Source organism: Natrix helvetica (assembly GCF_964273705.1).
Source record: "Natrix helvetica genome assembly, chromosome: Z".
Classification (NCBI taxonomy): Eukaryota; Metazoa; Chordata; class Lepidosauria; order Squamata; family Natricidae; genus Natrix; species Natrix helvetica.
In genome coordinates, this window is record NC_138554.1 from 19,348,401 (window position 1) to 19,371,342 (window position 22,942).

Genomic DNA, 22,942 nt, shown 5'->3' on the forward strand with positions numbered 1-22,942 from the left:
AAAGTTGGGGACCTCTGCATTTACGAATCCAGATGGCAGATGTGTTTTCTGATGGAATATATAAAACGGTTACAACCCCGGCTAAGAAATGCTCTAGTGAACAGTTATATATAAATGAATGTTTTAAGCCCTGCCCTAATTTGTGATGAGGGAGGAAGGGAGGGAGGCTCAATTTTAGCCCCTGATGGTTTCATAATTAAAAGCCTGTCTGTGGAATAACTTGCAAATAGGCACCCAAGAACCCGCGGTGGGCTCTGTGAATAGCCAAATAATTTGTATCCAAGCTGAGATGGCCTTTTCTTGCCAGGAAATGCAGCAGGAGGGCTGTCCCCAAGCAGGGGTTCAAGAAGACTTAAGATGGTATCACAACTGTGCAATTACTCCCTTCCCCCCTCCAAGTTTTACCACGCAAGCAAAAAAGGACCAGGCGTTGATCTCACGGTTGTGGCGACCATCTTAACACTTCTTACACAAATACATATCCCGAGGACACACGCCCACACACATCAACGAGGACGGTGGTGCAGATGTGATTCCAAAGCTTCGCAGCGACAACTTGGTGATAATTTCCAGAGTTCCTCAAAAGTGCTGCTTTAAGCAGCGACTTTTAAGGAGTGCCTTGATCCAAGCGATGGCTTTTCGGTGCTCGTTTTCAAAGGCGTCTTAAGATTAGGCTTCCTGAAGAAGAGCATAAAACTCAAAATCTGTTGAGATTTGGGCAAGTTTGAGCTTTGTGCCAAATTGTCAATGACTAGATAGATGCGCAAATGTGCCCTTCTGTAGCTTTAAGCTTATCTTGAAGGGTCCATAAATAGGGAAATCGTCTTACTGAATAGACATCTTGCTGAACTGTATTGAGGGAGACACATATTTTAGGATGATGGGTAGTCTAACCATTCAAAGTTGCAATGGACACCCCCCCCCCAAAAAAAAAGTTACAACCTGCGTCTGAGGTTACGATGGCTGCACAACTACATGCACACCCCTTGTAGTCACGTGATCATATTTTGGGTGCTTGGCAACTAACTTGCCTTTATGGCTATTCGCAGCATCCTACGATCATGTGACTCTGATTTTCAACAGTTTTTGCTGGTTTCCAGCAAAAAAGAGAAAATAAAAAAAACACATTGGATAAAATGCATTTACTTGGCAACCAGGGCTTTCACTTAACGACTGCCTCAAAATATGACATAAAATCAGGTCCAGTCACATGGTGACCTGCTTGACGACCAGAACTAATTCCAGGCTCAATTATGGTCATTACATTGAGGACCATCTGTAATATTATTGTGGCAATATTAAATTACAAACAAAGGTAATGCTTGTCTTTCTTTTATTGTTGTTTATATCCCATTTTTCCAAACAAATTTTCACAGTAACATAATAGAAAAACAAAATTTAATAAATACATGTTATCAAATATAAATAGATCTATCTATCTACACAGAGATAGAAAAGTATCATATTATAGTAGCATATTATAAATCAGCCTGGGGAAGAAGACGTTTTAAAAAGACGAAGATCAACTATCAAATGCTTATAGAGTACAAGATGCTGGTTTCCAACAATTAAAGCCTATACAATCAGCAACGTTATCATGCACAAATAATCAGATGTTGACCGGACAGAGTTTAGAGATGTTTAAATAACTTACTTCATTAAATGCAACATTGAAAATAAATACACCAACAAATCCATGTCAGTTTTATCATCTTCAAAAAAGAAACCCTCAAGATTAGCTTGGATGCTTTTTAATTCACACAAGAAATCCAAGATTCTACCCACATCTTGCTTTCAAAATAAAGTGCTGAGGCTCAAAGAAAGCAAAGAGGAGGGCAGGAAACCTGGATTCCTGGCTTGTCTACAAAAGCCAAGGAATCTGTAGTCTGTGCTAACATGGTACAAAGGTTTGTATATAACCATGGCATACACAGTATAACAAACAACCCTTAAGGTTTGTTCAAATGGCTAAGCCATAAAGCACAGCAGTTAAGTTTGTAGAATAGCTAAAGCTTAAGGAAACAAACCATATCATGGTTTAATGCATTGGGAGAAGTATGTCAGTCTCAATATTTCAATTGAGATACTAGAGAGTCATAATCACTGAAACAAAATGTAAATTTTATGGGGCTGTCTGTAACCAATTGGCAAGACTCTACTTACACTAAAAAGCTCATATTTAGTACACAGGTTACTTAGTGTGTGTGGTTTGTTTTTTAGAAAATAATAAGAACATTCCAAAGCATTAAAGAGCAGGGCATATTGACTATACAAGCTTCACAGCCTTTGAAAATGGATTTTTAGGAGTGTAAAAAATGGGCAAGTCAGTTTTGATCAGTTTAGTCCCAGGCTTATTTGAAAGTGGAAAAAAAGGAAATAAATATTTGCCATCCTGATATTTCAGGTTCAGGAGTGGACAACCACAGACTTTAAAAAATGAAATGAAATGAGAAATGTAACTGTATGAACAGGGTGCCTAAGGCAGTGTTTCTCAACTTTGGCAGCTTTAAGACACATGGCAGGGAATTTTGGGAATTGAAATCCATACATCTTAAACATTGCCCAGTTGAGAAACATAAATAAATGAATGCAGTGGTGACTAGAGAATTTCCAAGGATGTGACTGGTCTTGTAGATATTTCTCTGGCTTGTCGGATTACACCAAGATTCAAGTTGCTTCAAGACAGATGTACATACAGATCATAAGATGAAGCAAAAGTTTGCTTTCAACCCCTCACTGTAAGAGAAATCCTGATTTATGAGCTTGCTAGATGTTAACAAGAAGGCTAGGCAGTCAGGCAAGTCTCTTGATCCACGGCCTTTGGTAGAGGGGGCTTTTGCACATTATAGTATGCGGACCAGGCAGCATTCATGATCCACTCTTCATGGTTCTTGACCGATGTGAAAACTCCTGGACGAATTATAGTTCCACATCCATTCCCAAAGCTGGAAATTCCAGCCAAGAACCACACCCCATTTTGGCTGCAAACCAAGGGGTCTCCGATGCTTACCTAGAGATTCAAGAATAACAAGATTACCATCTCAAGCCAACAAAATGGGAAGCTGCAGGGTAACAGTTCCAAATCGTAAGGAAGCAGAGGTAATGCAGGCAGAAATAAGCAATGCTATTTGGGTTATCTGGATATTGATTCTAGAAAAAAATTATTACCAGCAGTTGTGAATCATAATTCAATTGTCCTTGATTATTAGTCTCAAATATAGCTTCTTCTTATAATGTTCAAAAGTTTTACGTGTTAAGTAAGAACTGGGGAATCATTTTTATCCCACTTTATTCTGTGGCATTTTTTTTCAATTTTCCATAATAGCTTTATCTTATATGCCTAGGTAAGGTCAGCTAGATGCTATTTTGCTTAAGAGCTCCATTAATGGTACTGCCTATCAACAATAGTATGGTATTTCTTCAGTGTCTCTTATGTGACACAGATGGGTGAAAATTCTAGGCTTCGTTTTTTTGTTTCATTGACTTAAAAGAGGAAAAGATCTGAGACAGAACTTCTGGGTTTCATCTCCAATCAACATAAAGAATTCTATATTGGATTAAAGTTAAGAAACAGTCAAAGAAACAACTTGTGAGAGTTTATGGTACTTTGGATTGCAGGGTGTTGTTTCATCACCCAAAGGTTCATGCACATCAAAAGGATGTGCATGAACAGACAACAGTTGAAGTTGTGAGTAGGGGAATGACATAAATTTTAGGCAACGTACTTGACAAAAAGCACTTTGAAATGAGAAGCTGGTCACAGCCTTAAGATGGCCCTGTATTGAATATTTCAGCACCACAAACGATGGACAGCTCAACTGCTTTAAAAATGATTTTTTTACGTAGTATAGCCTTTATTGTCATTGTACATCATGTATACAACGAAATTGGTTATTGCCCTGAATTTTGCTTTATCTCTGGTTAGGGAATATCAGTGCTTCAGTTAATAATGGGTAAATAATAGTTAACTATTCAAAGTTTAGGGTATTTTCTGTCCATTTGGCTTTTTACTGCGGCAAGGAATTATAGTTTCCCTGAAGTTAGGAAACAGTCTACACCAAGCAAGTCAATTTGCATTAAAAAAGTTTCCACAAATGTTTAAGTGCACCATTTTCAACATAATTTATCTCTGAAACATCTAACAAAACAGGCCATATTTAAATCACATATTAATTTTAAAACAGAAGACATCAAAATCAAATATATTTGCTCCTTTCATTTTTTTTCAGGGTTCAATCCAGAAATCTCAAATCTTTAAAAAGAAAAATCCCAGTATTTGCATAAATTCAGTCTTCTGGCATTGTGCTGCTCATAACAATTGACTGTGGGAATGATCAGGGCAAAGGCCCTTGCTCTGATTCCATTGATTCTAAGCCACAGCATGTAATGAAAACTTTATTCCAGCAATGGTATCTTTTCATAGTACACCCAAAGCTGCTGTATCACTGGATAAACTCAGAGTACTCCTGAATTCACTTTAGTATCATGTTTCCCCGAAAACAAGACAGGGTCTTATTTTCTTTTGACCCCTGAAATAAGCACTTGGTCTTATTTTGGGGGAGGTCTTATTATTTTTGAGGTGCAAAAGGCGACGAGCGTGGTCACCTCATGGCTGCTACTGTGTTGCAATATTTTGGGGGGAGGACTTATTTTCAGAGTAGAGCTTATTTTAGCACATGTGCTCAAAACCCCGATTGGGCTTATTATCCAGGGGGGGTCTTATTTTGGGGGAAACAGAGGAAAAATTTAGAGTTTGGCATTCAGGGAACATTCAAATCTAAAAGCTGCGCTGAAAGAAGCATTCCTGTTCCCTATTCAATTGAATCCATGCAGGAGAATGAGGAAACACCACTGGTGTTTAACAAAAAAAAATGTTATTTTTTCCAAAATGGGTGCACTCCCTTCTGAAAGTAAGAAACAGCATTGACTCCCATTTTGCAGAAAATAAGTTCAGCACCCATGTAGATGTGTGTATGTTATCAAATCTATCAAAAAGTGCTTGGGAAACGTGCAAAAATCTAAAGTGGATTTTTTTTTATTGCATAAAACTCTTATTAATGAATGGAGCTGCATGCAAGAAAAAAGACCTGGACAATTCGGTTTTAGGGAGATAACCCAGTTCCCATTTTTTTTCACTTATATCATTTATGAACACCTCTAAGCTGAGACATGGTAATGCCTTACCTCACAACGCATGGATCTATTGTGTGGCGCTGCACAGATCATCTCAGGAATGATGGGGATTTCTCTCCCAGGATCACTCGTCGCATTGTAGAGGCAGTTGCATTTCTTTGGGCCAACGATTTTCGCCTGCACACTTTGCAGAGGGCTTGGGATCCCACCGTCATCTGGATAAAGAGGGAACAATATTGTTGAACAGGGGGAGTAATTCTAAATGAGTGACATGGTGGCCTAGAGGTGGAGCTCTTGCCTTACAATCAGGAGACTGTGAATTCAATGCTAGGTAGTGGCAGATATTTCTCTCTCTCTGGATGCAAAGAGAAAATATCTGCTATGAACCCCATATAGGCATCAGGAAGGGCAGCCAGCCAGCTCAGCTCCATTCAGTCACCCCAACTCCACCCCAATGCAAGAGATTACGTGGTTGTTAAAAGAAAGGGGGGAAAAAAGGGGGGGTTAATTCTAAATCTCTAATCTCCTTTCTTCTTTCCCCTGCAAAGCACCATAGATTTCTTCAACATTAGGCAGCATCCTGAGCTGTGACAACCTCTCTTTTCACCATATCTTGTATCAGATTACAAGTTCTATTAAAAGCCTATCCCAGAGGGAAAGCCCATCACCCTCTCCCATCCTTCTGATCCACAACGTACCAATTCTCCGCCCACGGGTCCAGCAAGTAGAGCCAAGGGGGAACTGGTGGGCAGCATATGGGGCACAAATGGCCCAGATGCTGTTGTTGAGCACCACAGGTTGCGCCAGTGTGGCTACTGCAATGTCGTAACCTTCCATCATGTCAACGTAGAGACCATGAAGCTCAATGTTTTTGAGAGTTCTCTTCTCTTGCCATTTTTGTTGCCTTCCTTCCAGATACTCTCCCAGCAATACCCCCCAGCCTTCCGTTTCCTGGCGTCTGGAAAACATCATGCAGAAGGAAAAAGAATGATGCCCAAGTTAAACAAAAAAAGAAAGTCTGTGCAATCAGATTGGATTGAATACAGATAGTCCTCCATTTATGACATTTGGGACTGGAGTTTCTATCGCTAAGCAATGTGGACATTAACTGAGTCACATCCAATTTTAGAACCTCTTTTGCCCCACTCCTTAAGCAAATGTATGTGGTTGTTAAGCAAATCATTGCAGTTGTTGAAAAATCCCCCATTGAGTTTGTTTGCTGTAAGCCCATGGGTGTCAGGTTTCCCAAAAAAATGCCCTAATGGACATTAAAGTTGCCAGCGGGAAGGTCACAAAAGGTGATCACGTGATTCTAGGATCCTGCAATCGTCATAACTACGTGCTGGTTGCTAAGCGCCCAAAGTTTGATCGTGTGATCATGGGGACACTGCAGTGATCATCAGTAGGAGGCCTGGTCATGTCACTTTTTGTCAGCAGTGCTGTAACGTTGAACTGTCATTAAACAAATAATTGTAAGTCAAGGATTGTCTGTAATCACTTTGGACTGCAGTTTTGGGGTTTGACTTGATATAAAGAGGGAGGGTTTCCAGATATCCTGATTTTTGTAAAAATCAGACCAAAAATTCTGGGAGTTGAAATTCCACCATAGTTAGTTTGGTTTGGTGGTTAAGGCACAAGCTAGAAATCGGGAGATGGGGAATTCTAGTCCTGCCTTAGCCATGAAAGCCAGCTGGGTGACTTTGAGCCAGTCATTCTCTCTTAGCCCAACCAACCTCACAGGGTTGCTGTTGAGGGAAAATAGAAGAGTGAAGTCACATTGGATATATTTGCCACCTAGTGAAAATAATGAAGGCAGGATGCAAATAAATAAATAGTCACCATCAGAACCAGATTGGTGCCAGATTCATTCATGTTTACGATACAGAGAAATGAATGGGTCAGGTTAGCTAAGCTTGAGAACATTCAAAGGACACCATTGGTTGAAAAGAAGTTCTCAGATCTAATCCAGAGCCAGTGAGATGAATGTGGATATTGACCAACATGGGTTCTTCCCTACTCAAAGGCTGCCTCACCCCCATCTTCTACTCACCCGATGAAGCACTGAGCAGCAGTCAGGATGTGGTGTTCCCCAATCAAAGTGCCTCCACAGACGTGCTCTCCTTCATACTGTAGACTTACATACCAAGGCCACTGTTTGTTCTCCTGTTGCAGGACCCCACAGCCTGGAGATCAATAAAGAAGACAGGTAGTCCTCAACTTATGACCACAATTCAGCCCAGAATTTTCATTGCTAAGCAAGACAGTTGTTTTGCCTCGTTTTATGAACTTTCTTGCTACAGTTGCTAAGGGAATGACTGCAGTTCTTTAGTTAGTAACCCGGTTGTTAAGTGAATCTGGCTTCTCATTGATTTTGCTTGTCAAAGTTTGCATCACATATTGCCTGGAATGATGGGAACTGGAACACAATCACATTTTGAAGGCCACAAGGGTCACTGCGACTGTCACAAGTACTTGCTAGTTGCCAAGTGTTCAAAATCTGATCTGGTGACCATGGGGATGCTGCAATGGTTGCAAGTGTGAAAAACGGTCATAAGTCACTTTTTTTGGTACCGTAATTTAGAACGGTCACTAAACAAGTAGGTGTAAGAAGAGGACTACCCGCAAAATGATGCATCACTTTTCATCTTATGTCCCCAAAGGCAAGAGGTACAGTACATATATATGGCTACACCCATCATCCCCTCTTCTACATTGGCAGGGCTGTGCCAGTCATGAATCCTGAACATCTCCAAGCAACGCACACATGTGATGCTAAAGATTTTCACAGTGTGTTGACAGGGACAATAAAATAAGAAGCAAAAGAGGCCTAGCAAGTCACTGTGAAAGGGAAAACATTTTTCTGTTTTTCAATCCACATGTAGCCAAAAGGTTCCTATTCCACATGAACAGAATTATTACACATCCTCCTGGATGTGACCTTTGAATGCCTAGATGAACAGATAAGCCATATAATTCCCATCACAAAAAAGGCACTGATGAGAGCATCCAGCTTTAAACTATGATATGCCCAGATAAGAAGCAAGATTCAGATGGGAATCATGTGGCCTTTCAAATGTGATTGTGTTCCAGTTCCCATCATCCCAGGCAACATCATTGGTGGGGATGGAGATTGTAGTTCAAGGTAGGAAGGGCTATTGATCCCTCTTCCCTCTGATGCACTAAATGGGTCTTAAATTAAGATTAGAGTGGGTGGACTTCAATTCCCAGAATTCTCCAGTCAGCCGGGCTGGCTGGAGAACTCTGGGAATTGAAGTCCACCCATCTTCAAGTTGTCAAGGCTGAAAATCACTGCTCCATAAAATGTGGGCCAGTTTTGCATGGACATTAAGACAGCAATTATATAGAATTGGTGACTAGTTAGAGCAATGTTTCTCAACTTTAGTATTTTTAAGATGTCTGGCCTTCAACATGGCTGGCTGGGAAATTCTGGGAGTTGAAGTTCACAAGTTTTAAAGTTGCCAAGTTTGAGGACCTCTGGCTTAAACCTTCCTTCTCTGGAAAAAGAAAATGCAGAACTGAAAGCTGGATTGGAAAGCAAGTGGGAGAAAGTACGGAATGTCACCAAAATCCTGAAGGGAGGTTTTGGACAGGTGGGTTGTCAATGAAGGTTTTCACAGTAACCAGATGTGAAGATGCTTACCTGTGCACATGTAACTGTCAGTGGTGTTAGGTATGGGCTCAATCTGTTTGGCAAATGAGGCTCCTTCAACATGATGCTGGATCCAGCTGGTGTAGGATTTCACGTCTGTCAGGAGGGTGGGTCCGTAGAATTGGGTACAGCTCAAGGAGGAACTCATGATCCCTACCTGGAACCATCGGCCGTTCTCTAGGCAAACCAGCGGGCCGCCCGAGTCGCCCTAGGGTGGAAAGAGGGTTGTTGTTGGTTTTTTTTGCATTTTCTCTACATGCACATTGGTTGGTGTCTGTCTCCATTTCCTCCTTTGCTATCAGGTTCTTACTGCATGATCCACCACTGGAAGCTAATGGCAAGGAGATGCCTCAGGCTGAACCTCCCCAGCCTTCGATGGGCAACAACATTAAATTAAAGAGTAGATGAAGGGAAAAAAGATAGGAGCCAAGGAAAAGAATTATGAATTCATAATTCTTTTCCTTGGCTCCTATCTCTAGTTTTATTTAATTATGAGAATTATGAATTCACTGATGATAAAACCATCCAGTAAAACTTGGCAATCTGTTGGTCTTAATCATAGAAATATAGGGCTGAAAGGGACCTTGGAGGTCTTCTAGTCCAAACTTACAGCAATGGGGCATCCACAACTTCAAAAATGTGATTAATTAATCTATTGATTAATTATTCTCACAGTTAAGCAGCTCCTCCTTATTTTAAGATTTGATCTCCTCTGATGAGCTTCCACCCACTGCTTCTTGTCCTGCCCTTGGGTGGTCTGGAGAATAAATCTGATTGGATGTGTCTAGTCTAGTGAAAAGAAGGACTATGATGAAATGACAACAGTGCTCCAATATTTGAGGGGCTGCCACCAAGAAGAAGGGGTCAAGCTATTTTGAACAGTATCAAGCAAGACAAGAAACAACAAATGGAAACTAATCAGGGAAAGTAACTTAGAACTAAGGAGAAATTTCGTGACAGAGCAATCAATGGAACAACCTGCCTCCAAAAGGTGTGAGTGTTACATCACTGGAGGCTCTCAAGAAGAGACTAGCAGCCATTTGTCTGGAATGGCATAGGATAGGGTCTCCTGCCTTGAGCAGGGGTTTGAAGTAGAAGATCTTCAAGATCCCTTCCAATCTTGTTATTATGTTATATTAGGGTAGATCTAATTATCTCAAGTTATACTTAAGGCCCTCGGCTGAATTCCTTTTCTTCACCATGTTGCATTCCCTCTGTGCCATACACAAAAAAAATGGAGGGAAAAGAGGGAACTGTACAACTTCCTGAAACATTTTCTAGCCTCTGAATTCAAAGATTTCCTCAAGCATTGCTGCAGAATCCCAAGTTCAGACCTACAGGACTAGAAACGTGATTTACATTCTTTGCTTTAAAATTATCAACCAACTCTTCTCTATCAAGGTAGGGCCATGTGAAAATATTTAAATTTAGTAGCTGGAAGAGTGGGGTTGTACAATGAGCCAAAACACACAGTTGTAGTTGATTGGTTGGAGAGGGCTGGCTCCTACATGAGGCAATCTACGCCGTGATTGGTGGTTGTGGGTATGGAGGGGCAGTTTCCCTTTTTCCCTGCCTTTTTTCCCCGGTATGCCCTATATCAGGGGTGTCCAAACTTGGCAACTTTAAGACTTGTGGACTTCAATTCCCAGAATTCCCCAGCCAACTCTGGCTGGGGAATTCTGGGAGTTGAAGTCCACAAGTCTTAAAGTTGCCAAGTTTGGACACCCCTGCCCTATATGCTCTGTGATTTACCTCATGATCTTCTGTTTGCCTGACTATCTTGTTTGCTGTAAATATAGATGTAAAATATATTTATTTATATAAAACTATAAACTACAAGTTCATGTCAGTGTCTTTGACTTCATTTGGACAGTCATAATTCCCTGACAGGTCAGCAGTGTTATTGTTAGAAATTCTGTTTATATAAAGCACCACATAAGTGATTTACATAAGAGCAAACAAAGAGTATAATCACCATGTATTTTACCGCTCAACTATATTACTGTAACAGGAAACTCTACTTACAACAAAAGAGCATAGAGTATGTATAGATCCAAACTTGTAAATACTGCCATCTACTGGCTGAATACGTCTGTAGTTGTTGCAATATAAAGTACACCCCAACATGTATTCCAACAGTTAGGAAGTGGCAGACAAACACATGCTTCTTTGGAGGTTGGGAGTGTGATGTTTGACTAACCTTACAAGGTCCTCTCTTGCGGTCAGGAGTCATGGCGCAGACCATGCCAGGCAAGGCAGGGTTGACGATCCGCCTGTTGCGCAGATTGCTGTAAATGCAGTTGCAGGTGTCAACAGTCAAAAGATCCATGGTTATCTCTTGGAGGGGCATGGGGTCTGGCAGATGGACTGGGAGACAAGAAGAAATGAAGTTAAACCTGCAGAAACGGTAACCCTAAACACAACATTTTGCACTGAAATACATGCATGCACACACTCCAGATAAACTCAAGCACACACGCAGAAAAACTAGCTTGCTTGCACATGCACACTGATTCTCTTGCCTTTTGTGCAGGTAGTCCTTGACCTATGACCACAATTGAGTCCAAAGTTTTTCTTGCTAAGTGAGAAACTTGTTAAGTGAATTTTGCTCCATTTTATGGCCTTTCTTGTCACAGTTATTAAATGAATCACTGCACTTGTTAAGTTAGTAACATGGTAGTTAGAGGAATTTGGTTTCCCCCATTGACTTTGCTTGTCAGAAGGTCACAAAAATTGATCACATGATCCCGAGACATTGCAACCGTCATAAATATGAGGCAGTTGCCAAGCACCTGAATTTTGATCGTGTGACCTTGCTGCGCTGTGGTTGTGTAAAAAATGGACACTTTTTTCAGTGCACTTGTAACTTCGATTGGTCACTAAACGAATATAAGTTGAGGACTACCTATAGCCTCTTAGACAAGACACTGTCCTGTTCTATCTCCACTTCGGCTTGGCTTCAGCCCCCATTTCTTCCAGGTTCTTTATGGGGCTGTATCCACTAATCCCATCAGCTTCCATGGATCCTGGGTTCTAATCACCTAGGGCAGGGCTGTCAAACTCAAGGCCTGGGGGCCAGATGCAGCCCACGGGGTGCTTAAATCTGACCCACAGGGCCACCCTGGAAACAGCCAATTTCGCTAGCAGAGCTCTTGGGCCACCACAGGCAGCCCTGACATGAGTGACATATAGCTAGCCACCCCCACTCTGCCTCCTGAGATCTACACAATGCTGATGATCCCTCAATGAAATCGAGTTTGACACCCCTGACCTAGGGACTTCCTCTTTCTCAGTATGCCAGTTTCTCTTCACAGAGGGAGAGAAAGAATGTAACTAGTAAGATGATGACGAGCCATAGTTTTATCGACACTTAACGTGTCTAGGACCAACCCCTGGGTGGGGCCTTGAGCTGGTCAGAACCAGGCTGCGGAAGTGGTAGGCGAGTGCATAGAGGAATACACACTTGCTCATGCAGTGGCTGAGCGCATGTACATGTAGTCTATTTGTGCAAGCGGTGTGTGTGTATGCTCGCTGCTTGTGCAGATGGAGCTGCGCATCTGACTGCCACTCATGCAAAACCATCCCCTCTTCCTCCCTGTCAGTCCGCAAAGCCAGAAACGATGGGGAACTCTGCCTTAACCCTTCTCCTTATCAATAAGAAACTCCAGACCTTTTTTTTAAAAAAAAAATCTGTCTTTTACATATTCCTGAAGCCAGATATGAAGACCCTCCAGGCCTCTCCACTCTCTAACCCCTTCTATTCACCGTTGGCCGCGACGTCTCCCCAGCCAGTCAACCAGCACTGGGTCCCAAAGGCAAAGCGGTGCTCGGCGAAGGGCAGGCAGATGGGCGAGATGTCTTTGGTGTAGCGCACAGGCTTGGCCAGGCGCACCAGAGCGATGTCATGGCCTGTGATGAAGCTGGTGTAGTTTTCGTAAGGGATAACCATGGAGACATTCCGTTTTGTCCCTCTGAACCTCCTGCCGCTCAGCTTTACGGTTCCCAAGATCACGCTCCAGTGCTGCACGTGGATTTCTCTCCCAATCCTGGAATAAAACAACATCCGTGTAAGAGAGCTGTAATTCCACCCAACTTTCTGCCATCTACACCTAGAATACTGCATCCAGCTTTGTTCACCACACTACAAAAAACGGTGCTGAGATTTTGGAAAAAGTGCAAAGAAAAGCAATTAAAATGAATAAAGCCCTGCAGACTAAAACATATGAAGAACAGTTGCAGGATTTGTGTTTGACTAGTTGGGAGAAAAGAAGGACTAGGGGGGGAACTGATAGCAGTGCTCCAATATTCGAGGGGCTGCCACAAAGAAAATTCAACTTATTTTCCAAAGCTCCCAAAGGTAAGAAAAGAAACAATGGATGTAAACTGATCAAGGAGAGAAGCAACTTGGAATTGAGGAGAAACTTCCCAACAGATCAATTAACCAGTGGAAGAGCTTGCTTGCAGAAATTAGGGGCGCTTCACCACTGGAGGCTTTTAAGAAGGGATTGGACAGTTACTGCGGGGGGCTGGACTAGAAGACCTCGAAGGGCCCCTTCCAACTCAATTCAGATTCTGATTCTGATGTGCCAGACCATAATTCCCATGATTCACGGTCGGTATAAATGACTGAGGATGATTAAACACAGGGCTCCAACAGGAGGCACTGTGTTCAAGAAAGATTACCTTGGGGTAAATATTTTAAGTTTGTAATTAATTGATAGAAAAGAGTTGATCATTTTGGTAAAGACAGACAGAACAGTTCTGAAATGCCTGTTAATTGCAGCTAGTCCTCGACTTACAACCATTCATTTTGTGACTGTTTGAAGTCACAACGGCACTGAAAAAAGTGGCTTACGATAATTTTTCACATTTAACGACTGTTGCAGCATCTCCCATCATCACATGATCAAAATTCGGGTGCTTGGCAACTGGTTCATATTTATAACGGTTGCAATGTCTAAAGGTCATGTGATCACCTTTTGTGACCTTCTGACAAGCAAAGTCAATGGGGAAGCCAGATTTCACTTAGCAACCGTGTTACTAATTTAATTACAGTTTTGTTTAACAATTGTGGCAAGAAAAGTAATAAAATGGGGACAAACTTATTTAACAACTGTATTGTTTGGCAGCAAAAAAATTGGGCTTAACTGTGGTCATAGGTCGAGGAATACTTGTATTTTTTTCATTCAGGGGCTCCTAAAGTACCAGTCCTAGGGATCCCCAGGGGAAATTGTGCACCTGTCTTTAATCTTTCTGGAGAATTAGTTCCAGAATAGCCAACCCAATTATTTAGTTTGGTGTTCAGCAGCTACTGGCTCAATTTGATTCAACTCCTTTCAATTGTAGACTAGTACAAGAGGAATACTCTGTGAATAGCTAGCTAGATAGCTAGACAGACAGACAGACAGACAGACAGACAGACAGACAGACAGACAGACAGACATATGGATGGATATTAGTGTGTCTGTGTGTCTGTGTGTGGTGAAGAACAAAATCAATTCTAAGACAAAGTTAAAACACATTTATTAAATAATCTAACATTAAGTGAGGTCCAAGATGCAGCCTGAATTAAAATTCTAATTTAGAGTCTAAAATTACATTAAATATGATAACATCTAAAATTACAACAAAGTGATACTATCAAACATTTAAATGAATTATAGCTACAGAGAATGCAGAAACAGAACAGCATTACAGAAAATTGGCCTTTTGGGGTTCAATGGATTTTTATGCGGCTGCCCCAAAGTTAACTACATAAGTTGTAACAAAAGCAGCTTTCTACTGCCAATTTAAATCAAAACAGTCCTCAGTGGGGAATGGTGGCAGAAGTAGGTTGAGCCACCAATGAGTCACCAGAAAGTATAAGGAAAGTATAAGGCATATTAAGGGCGTGAAGAAAAGGGTACCCATCTTCACTTACTCGAAAAAGCAATGGGCAGCAGTGAGAACCCATTGATTATTGATGAGGCTTCCTCCACAGATATGTTGGCTCTGATATTGGACACTGACTTGCCACCTCCACTCGCCAGGCTGGGCGTTCACGCCACCCGCTATCCGTAGAACAGGCCGTTGAAGTCCACATGTTAATTCTGGTTGGGGAAAAGGAAAATTAAAAAGGATATCTTATAGAGAGGTTATCCAATTTTGTTTTGATCTCTCGGAGCTAGTGTTGATTCCTGGAAATGGCCTAGATGAGTCCCTGCCGTTTTCTTGGTAAGTTTTATGGAAGTGGTTTGCCCTTGCCTGCTTCCTAGGGCTGAGAGAGAGTGGCTGGCCTGAGTCATTTAGCTGGCTTCATGCCTAAGGTGGGATCTAACTCGGGCTCCTGGTTCCTAGCCTGGTGTCTTAAGAACTGTACCAAACTGGCCCTCACCTGATAGAGCAGGTTTTCTTAACCTTGATAACTTTAAGATGTGTGGACTTCAACTCCCAAAATTCTCTTTAAAATTATTAAAAGTATAATCAGTTAACCATATGGGATTAATAGCAGTAAAGTCTTGCCCTATTATATTATTAGTATTAGTATTATTATATTTGTCAAGCATGTATAAGATAACAGGTATAAGTATAAACATGATGATGAATACATGAAATGGATACAAAAAAATTGGGACATTAGGACAGGGACGGTAGGCATGTTGGTGCGCTTATGCACACCCCTTGCAGACCTCTTAGGAATGGGGTGAGGTCAACAGTAGAGAGTTTAAGGTTGAAGCTGTGGGGGTTTGTGGAAGAAACCACAGAGTCAGGTAGTGCATTCCAGGCGTTGACCACTCTATTGCTTAAGTTGTATTTTCTGCAATCGAGTTTGGAGTGGTTTATCTTAAGTTTATATCTATTGTGTGCTTGTGATTGAAGCTGAAGTAGTCATTGACAGGTAGGAGGGTGTCTACGAGGTCAAATCCGCCCAGCTTGATTCTCTTACTAACTGGTGAAATGCACAGCTCCAAAGCAAGTAACTGGGTTTTTTTTTGGGGGGGGGGGCATGCTTTGTTTCTGACATAGCCCTGATCACATCAATATGATGCAAGACCAATTTTTCCAATTTAAACCCAGAAGACAGCATTTTAAGCCCACCCAAATATTGTTTGCAGCTGCCTTTCAGGCCTAGGATAGAAGGCTCCCAGACTAATCAGCCCATTTTCAGCCCAACCTTTATGTGATTTTATATAATTAGAAAGTTGCAAAATAAAAGAGAAATATGGCCCATTTATAATCATACCTGGAACTGATGATCCTTTGTGAAGAGCTGGTAAAAACAAAAAACACGGTTGTGTTAAAATCCCCTTTAAAAAATCCAATATCTGAACAGTTGGTTAAATGCACATATAAATCCCCTTTGCTACAAAATAGACATTTAAAATTTCATACAACTAAGATAAAGTATCAACAATTAGAAATTCATCCACAAATGTCCTCAGCTTTCTGCAGAATATCTAACTGGCTCTAAGTCAATTTATTTGATAGATAAGAATTGCCTTTGAGATAAATGGTCATGTTTGTCCTGGGTTATCTCTGCAGTTGTGTGATTTCAGACATGTTAGTCATGCCTTATTCAGTTCAAAGGGGCTACTCACTTGGAGAGGCAATTTCCAGCTGCTTGCAACAGTTAACAAATAGAAGCAATTTCCTCAATTGCTCCTGTAGGGATTTTTCCCTCATTTCCTAACAATGAAGTGATGAGAAATTTTGGCCACAAATATTTGAATTGACTTCTTTTTAGCATTGGTTGTCACAAATATTTCTATTTACTTTACTTTACTTTTACTTTTATTTAGATTTTTTATACCGCCCCCTCTCCCCAAAGGGACTCGACTTTGATCAGCAGCGGTTGGTTAAGTACAGGAAGTCTTTGATTTATGACCATAATTGAGCCCAAAATTTCTGTGGCTAAGCAAGATAGTTGTTAAGGGAGTTTTGTGCCATTTTATGAGCATTCTTACCACATTCACTGTTAAGTGAATCATTGCAGTTGTTAAGTTAGTAACACGGTTGTTAAGTGAATCCTCATTCCCCATTGACTTTGCTTGCCAGAAGGTTGCAAAAGGGATCGTGTAACCCCAGGACACTGCAACCATCACACATACATGCCAGTTGCCAAGTGTGCATTTTGATCATGTGACCAAGAGGATGCTGCAATGGTCGTAAGTGTGAGGAAACAGTCATAAGTCACTTTTTTCAGTGCTGTTGTAACTTTGAATGCTCACTAAACAAATGGTTGTTGAGGGCTATCTATAGTAAAACTGAATGGAAGTGTAAATTGCTTATTCCTGCAAATTGCCATTAAGAGCCTCAGTAAATGTTGAAAGTTAAATAGGATGAACTCGAGTTAGCATGTTGAAGGGAATACAGGTCAGATCTATACCAATCTGCTCCATCCAACCAGATGTTCTGTAAAGCAGTGTTTCTGAACCTTGGCAGCTTGAGGATGCGTGGACTTCAACTCCCAGAATTCCCCAGCCAGCTGCTGGGGAATTCTGGGAGTTGAAGTCCACGCATCTTCAAGCTGCCAAGGTTCAGAAACACTGCTCTAAAAGTCAACATCTGGGTCACGCTTTGCTCTCCAGATTGGCAAATTTAGATTCAACAACCCTCCTCTACTGCTCCCTTAGGCTCAATTCAGCTTCAGAAAAAAATCTATTTGCTTTGCAACCTTATAATATAATGAGATCACGTCTGTTCAGCTGAAGTTGGATGCATGTTTTGTTTGATGACCAGGAGCCATCAAGACAGGCTGAAATCCAGATGAAACACTAAAAACGCAGGTTGGTGTGGCTTTGTTTGTCAAATGGGAACTCTTCCCCCTCTCTCAACATGGGACACGCCAGCCGCCTTGACTAAGAGTTTTAGCATGAGCTAAGATAAACTCCCGGTAGGCGTAACGCTTGCAAAGCGTGACTTAATGCCTTTTATTCAGAGGCCTGCTGCCTGAAACAAGATTTTACGGAGGCAAGATTATCCCCGAAAAAAAGAAATGGGGATTGCTCCCTCGGGGCCCACATCCGCCTTCCCGTTCGTCATTCATGACCTCATCCTTTGAATCCAGTTCAATTTATACAGCGAGTACAAATCAGCAGTAATTCTCGATGTACAACCATTTGTTCAGTAATTGCTTGAAGTTACAACGGCACTGAGGAAAGGGCTGTTTTTCGCACTTACGACCATCGTGGCATCCCCCGGTGGTTGTGTGATCAAAATGTAGCTCTTTTTGTGTGTTTACAAATGGTTGCAACTGTCCCAGGGTCACGCCATGATCACCTTTTTGTGACTTTTAAAGTCAACTGGGGGAAGCCAGGTTTGCTTAACGACCGCATGGTTCGCTTAACATCTGCAGTGATTCACTTAACATCTGTGGCAATAAAGGTCGTCGAATGGAGCACAACGCACGTAACGGCTGCCTCACTTCGCAGCAGAAATTATGAGCTCAATTGCGGTCATAAATCGAGAACCACCTGCATGAAATTCTGAACCAATTATATAGATTGCAGCTCTCTTCCTCTGTGTGTGTGTGTGTGTGTGTGTGTATGGAATCCTTTTGAATATTGTCCATAAAAAGAAAAAATATCACCCTGAGGGAAATAGAGCTTTCCTTTAAAAACAGCCTATATTTAGCTAAATTCCTTATTTTCTAGCTGTTTGAAAAAGAATTAATTTTTCCCCCGGCTGCTAAAAAAAAAAAAACTGAAACGGTGCTTATGTTTCTCTGGATTTTTCTCTTTCCCACATTTGTCTCATAGGCCAGACCCTCCTTAGAATTAAATTATGATTCAAAATTGAGAGGAATGCGGGACAAACCCTTTATCTTCTGGTAGACCTTCCAGGCTATGCACCGGGAAGAGTTCCCCAAAAAATCAAGATGGCGGCCACAACGAAAATCAAGATGGCAGCCACAACAAAATCAAGATGGCAGCCACAATGAAAATCAAGATGGCAGCCACAAAAAAAAATATGGCAGCCACAACAAAAATCAAGATGGCAGCCACAACAAAAATCAAGATGGCAGCCACAACAAAAAAAGATGGCAGCCACAACAAAAATCAAGATGGCGGCCAAAACAAAAAAACAAAATGGCCATGCCACTCTTATTATGTCCAGATAGTTATGGCTGCCATCTTGGCTTTTGAACCCACCTGCGTACACCCCAGGATCTCAGCTGGCAGTAGCAGGGAAGGAAGAACCAAGGATTTCATTTTCTACAACCCCCCAATCCCTCCTTCAATGGCTGCATTTACTGATGGTTGGCGGATTTGAATAAAAAAACCAGATTAGGAAGCCAGTTTTGAGCAACAGCAGTAACTGGATATACAGCAAGCACTAGCGCAGAGCACAGGAGAACAAAAGAGCTGGGAAATGTGGGAAACTCACAAAAGGTGGGATAAATCTCTTATTTCAATATTTTGTCTGCCCAGTGTTCGTGATGGAAGGTTATAAGGGTTGAGAAAGAAAGGGAAACCCCAGAAAAATGGCTACCCTGTTTCTTAGTAATCAATAAATCATAATGTGCCAGCACATCGAACTTGGTTTTAATGCAGGAATGCCTACAATTGGTGCCTTTCTCTCAATCACTCTCTAAAGCGAAGTCCAAAAAGTCGAATTGACCAGTTTGGCACCAGAGACTCTGGGTATAAAACTTCCTTGTTTTGTGAGCGGACCTACAGTTGCCATCTTCCTGCCTTGATCTCTTCCCAATTCCCCAACGGATGCTGAGGCTTTCTGCAGTCATTGCTCGTGGCTAGCCCCTTCCTTGTATAACTGCTTTGAAATCTTGAGAAAAATCAAATGAAATGTTCAATTTTGAGATCTGGAATCTCAAAGGAATTCCCGCTTGTGTCTGATAGAATAAGGAATGGTAATGGCAAACAAAACTGGTATTTTTAAACTAGCATTTCATAGGTTAAGGGGTTGGAGTCCTGACATTTAAAACAGGTTGTGCTGCTCAGCTGGGAAAGAAGATTTATAATTGCACCTTTCCCAATATTGACCTTTTTAGCAAATAAAACTACAACTCTTTGGCTTTCCCACTTCTTCAGATTCCTTCCATGAAAGAGATTCAGGGAAAAAGCAAGGAAACCTGCCCCCAGGAAGCAAAGAGGGGGGGATGTTCAAGATGAAGGGTGTGAATGCATAACTAAAGACACAACAGCTTTTTAATGTGACTTTTGAGAAACCACTTTACATTAGCTGATAGCTCCCCTGGAAGATGGTAGCTTGTTCTTCTTGACTGCTTTGGTGTCTCCAAGGCATGGAATGGCAGCAAGAATAAAAGGCAAAAATTCAACAGGGGGAGATTTCCCCAGTATAACATCTTTGCACAAAGAGATTGGGCTGGCAGAGTGGCTAGCTGGCTAGAACAGATGGATGGACAGACAGACAGACAATTAGTTGGCAGGAGGGAGGGTGAGAGGGAGGGAGATCAATTGATCATAATTGCAAACTTATCAAGAACTATACAAACAGACAGAAGAATATTGTACAATATGTTCTTCATTTGTAACATCCTCAGTGGAAGAAATATTACCCATGGGAAGTTTTACAGTAGGAGTACATGTGTGCTCTCCCGTGCCATACTGGGTTCATCCTTAACCATGTTTTAAGACTCACAGAAACACATATGAAAAGTTAGCTATGAATAGCCTAAGCTTGACTGATTATAGTGGGAAACTGAGATTAGACAAATCTAGGCCAATGCTTCTCAACCTTAGAAACTTTAAGACGGGGAATTCTGGGAATTAGAGTCCACCCATCTTAAAGTTCTGCTGTGGTTGAGAAACATTGGTCTAGATCCAATATGTACACTGCACTTTGTTAAAGGTGGCAGCTGTATGTTACACAAGCATCATCAACGGTAATCCTCCAGTTTGAAACTTTAGCTCAGGGTCAGCTCAGGGTCATACGTGAATCAGCTCCCTCCATCACTACCCCTTGCTCTCTTGTGAAACTGTCTTCATTTCCTGTACAAAATTGGAAAATATATATTGAAATCGCCTGCTTCCAGGACTAATAGGAACCCCTGGTTTGCAGAGAGGAAGGGATGCTCATCCTTATTGCCACATTGGGGAAAAAAACGTACTGATTTTTACAGATCAGCCTGGAGCAGCCAGGATAGTCAACGCAGCTGGCTTTGCTTAGTCCCCCTTCTTTCACCCTTTTCCCTCTCAAAATGAGTGATGGGGAGATTTTGAACTGAATGCCTCCATGGGCACCACTTCCAGACATTATTAAACTTATTCTAAACAGAAGTACCAGATTGCAGAATCAGATTGCTGTTAAGCTTATGTTATTGGTTATTCCAGTTTGTCCCAAAAAGGATATGGCGTCCATAGCTGATCTTTTCTAATACTGAGTACATCCCATTTTTTCAGAAATAGCCAGAATCAAATGAGATTAAACTGTGCAACTTTCAAGAATTAAGTTCCAGTCTCTTGCACTTTTTTGATAAAGCACGGATCACTTGCATACCCTCCCCGCTTTTTGCTAATCTTTCTACCATATTTGCTAATATATCTCCCTCCAACGCACCTCTGCCATCTCTTACCCCCATAAAAGTGTAAATACTATAAGGATTTTTTATTGGCAGGGTAATGAACGGCCCTTATTCCCACCCATTATCCAGCCATGAGTACCATATGGCACATGGTAGAACTCTAATAACTAATCTACCACAGATAATATTTGTTTAGCCAAAGATACTGGGTTTGGCTTACAAATTTGGCTTTGTTTTCTGTTGCCACAGAACAATGTTTGCTGAGAAGGTAGATGCTTCACCCAATCACCTTTTAAATAAACAAGTTGCAGATTATCCAACCACCAAACTGAATCAACTTGTAATAAATTATAAATCAAATTAGCGCTCTAAAGCCCAGGCACACACCTGGTCTCACTAACCCTTTATCCAAGCTTAGCGACTCACCCAAAAGGACCAAGGCCAGAATCAGCCCAATGTTGGCAGATCTTATCTGTCTGGTCATCTTTGCCAAGTTATTTCTTTGCATCTGCTTGTTCTCTGCAGGACTCAAGGTTTATATATATTCTAGGCATGTTGCAGGAGGAGGATCCCTGGGTCGCTCCGCCCCCACCACACCTCTTCTGCCTTGCACAATCTGGCATTTTTCAGCATGTGTAAATCTGAAGCCAAATTAGTCATCTTCCTCTCCCCCCCACCAAGGACCTAATATGCTTTGCCAAAATATTGACAGCAATGGTCTTGCTGATTTAGGAATCGGAGGGGGGGGTGAATTTATGTGGCTTCCCCCTTGCCTCTTGTAAGATGGATTCAGACAACCTTTTTTTGCCAGCTTTTGCTGATTCTTTGGGTCGTATATATGCAGGAATTCCTTTTCAAGGATACAGATAGAAACAATCCTTGCCTTTCCAAGCTCTCAGTGCCCATAATTCCTGCTCGCAGATTAGTTGACTCCAGCTCTACAGGAAATCAAATCGGTTGTACCTCCAGGCTTCCCATCTTCCCCAAGCAGGGAGGAGTTCCAGATCTATAGCTGTTTTTGCAGTATTTGCTCAGTGGCGTTCGATGGGAAATACAGGTAAGATGGTGGACAAGGGCATTGCAATGCCTCTTTGCTACTGCATCACGATGCTTTAGCTGATGTTGATCCCCTGTGGAAACTATTTATTCATTTGTTTTGGAAAATTTGTATAGATGCCTATTTGCTCATGGCATTTTAGAAAATAAAAACACAATGTAGAAGAAATAAATAATAATAATAAAATAATAAAATAACCCCCATACCCCCTCGGCAACAACACACACTCATATCAGCCATTTAATGAAAACTACAATTGCTATAAATATACAAATACAGTAAAACGCAAATATCCACACGGACAACTTGCTTAATTCCACAGTTATATTCTGTCCAGTGATAGATTTCAAAATTTCTTAGAACCTCTTCTATAGGTGTGGCCTGCTTTGTGGGAGTGGCTTGCCAGCCATGTGACTGAGTGGGAGTGGCTTGCCAGCCATGTGACTGAGTGGGAGTGGCTTGGCAGTCATGTGACTGGGTGGGCATGGCCAACTTGTAAAATGTGGTGAAACTCACTTAACAACGCTCTTGCTTAGCAACCAAAATGTTGGCTCAGAAACTCTGGCATTGAAGCACGCAAGTCTTAAAGCTGTCAAGT

General features: G+C 41.5%; 1 protein-coding gene across 1 annotated transcript; it reads right to left on the minus strand.

Moving 5' to 3' along the window:
• Positions 1–1,319: 1,319 nt before the first annotated feature.
• LOC309402144 (serine protease 53-like) lies at positions 1,320–21,835 on the minus strand. Its single transcript, XM_081971755.1, has 10 exons — positions 21,714–21,835; positions 16,026–16,052; positions 14,724–14,892; positions 12,569–12,849; positions 11,004–11,170; positions 8,795–9,011; positions 7,184–7,316; positions 5,832–6,091; positions 5,185–5,348; positions 1,320–3,010 (listed from the first exon to the last, which is right to left on the minus strand). Exons 1-10 carry the CDS (start codon positions 21,793–21,795, stop codon positions 2,786–2,788), a joined length of 1,725 nt encoding a protein of 574 aa, XP_081827881.1. The 5' UTR covers positions 21,796–21,835; the 3' UTR covers positions 1,320–2,785.
• Between the last annotated feature and the right edge of the window lie 1,107 nt (positions 21,836–22,942).

Coding starts and splice junctions, on each gene's coding strand:
- LOC309402144 (XM_081971755.1), bottom strand. CDS start 21,795: ATGCAAAGAAATAACTTGGCAAAGATGACCAGACAGATAAGATCTGCC. Junction 6,092..7,183: donor GCTGCTCAGTGCTTCATCGG/GTGAGTAGAAGA, acceptor GATGTTTTCCAG/ACGCCAGGAAACGGAAGGCT. Junction 5,349..5,831: donor GACCCGTGGGCGGAGAATTG/GTACGTTGTGGA, acceptor CTCTTTATCCAG/ATGACGGTGGGATCCCAAGC.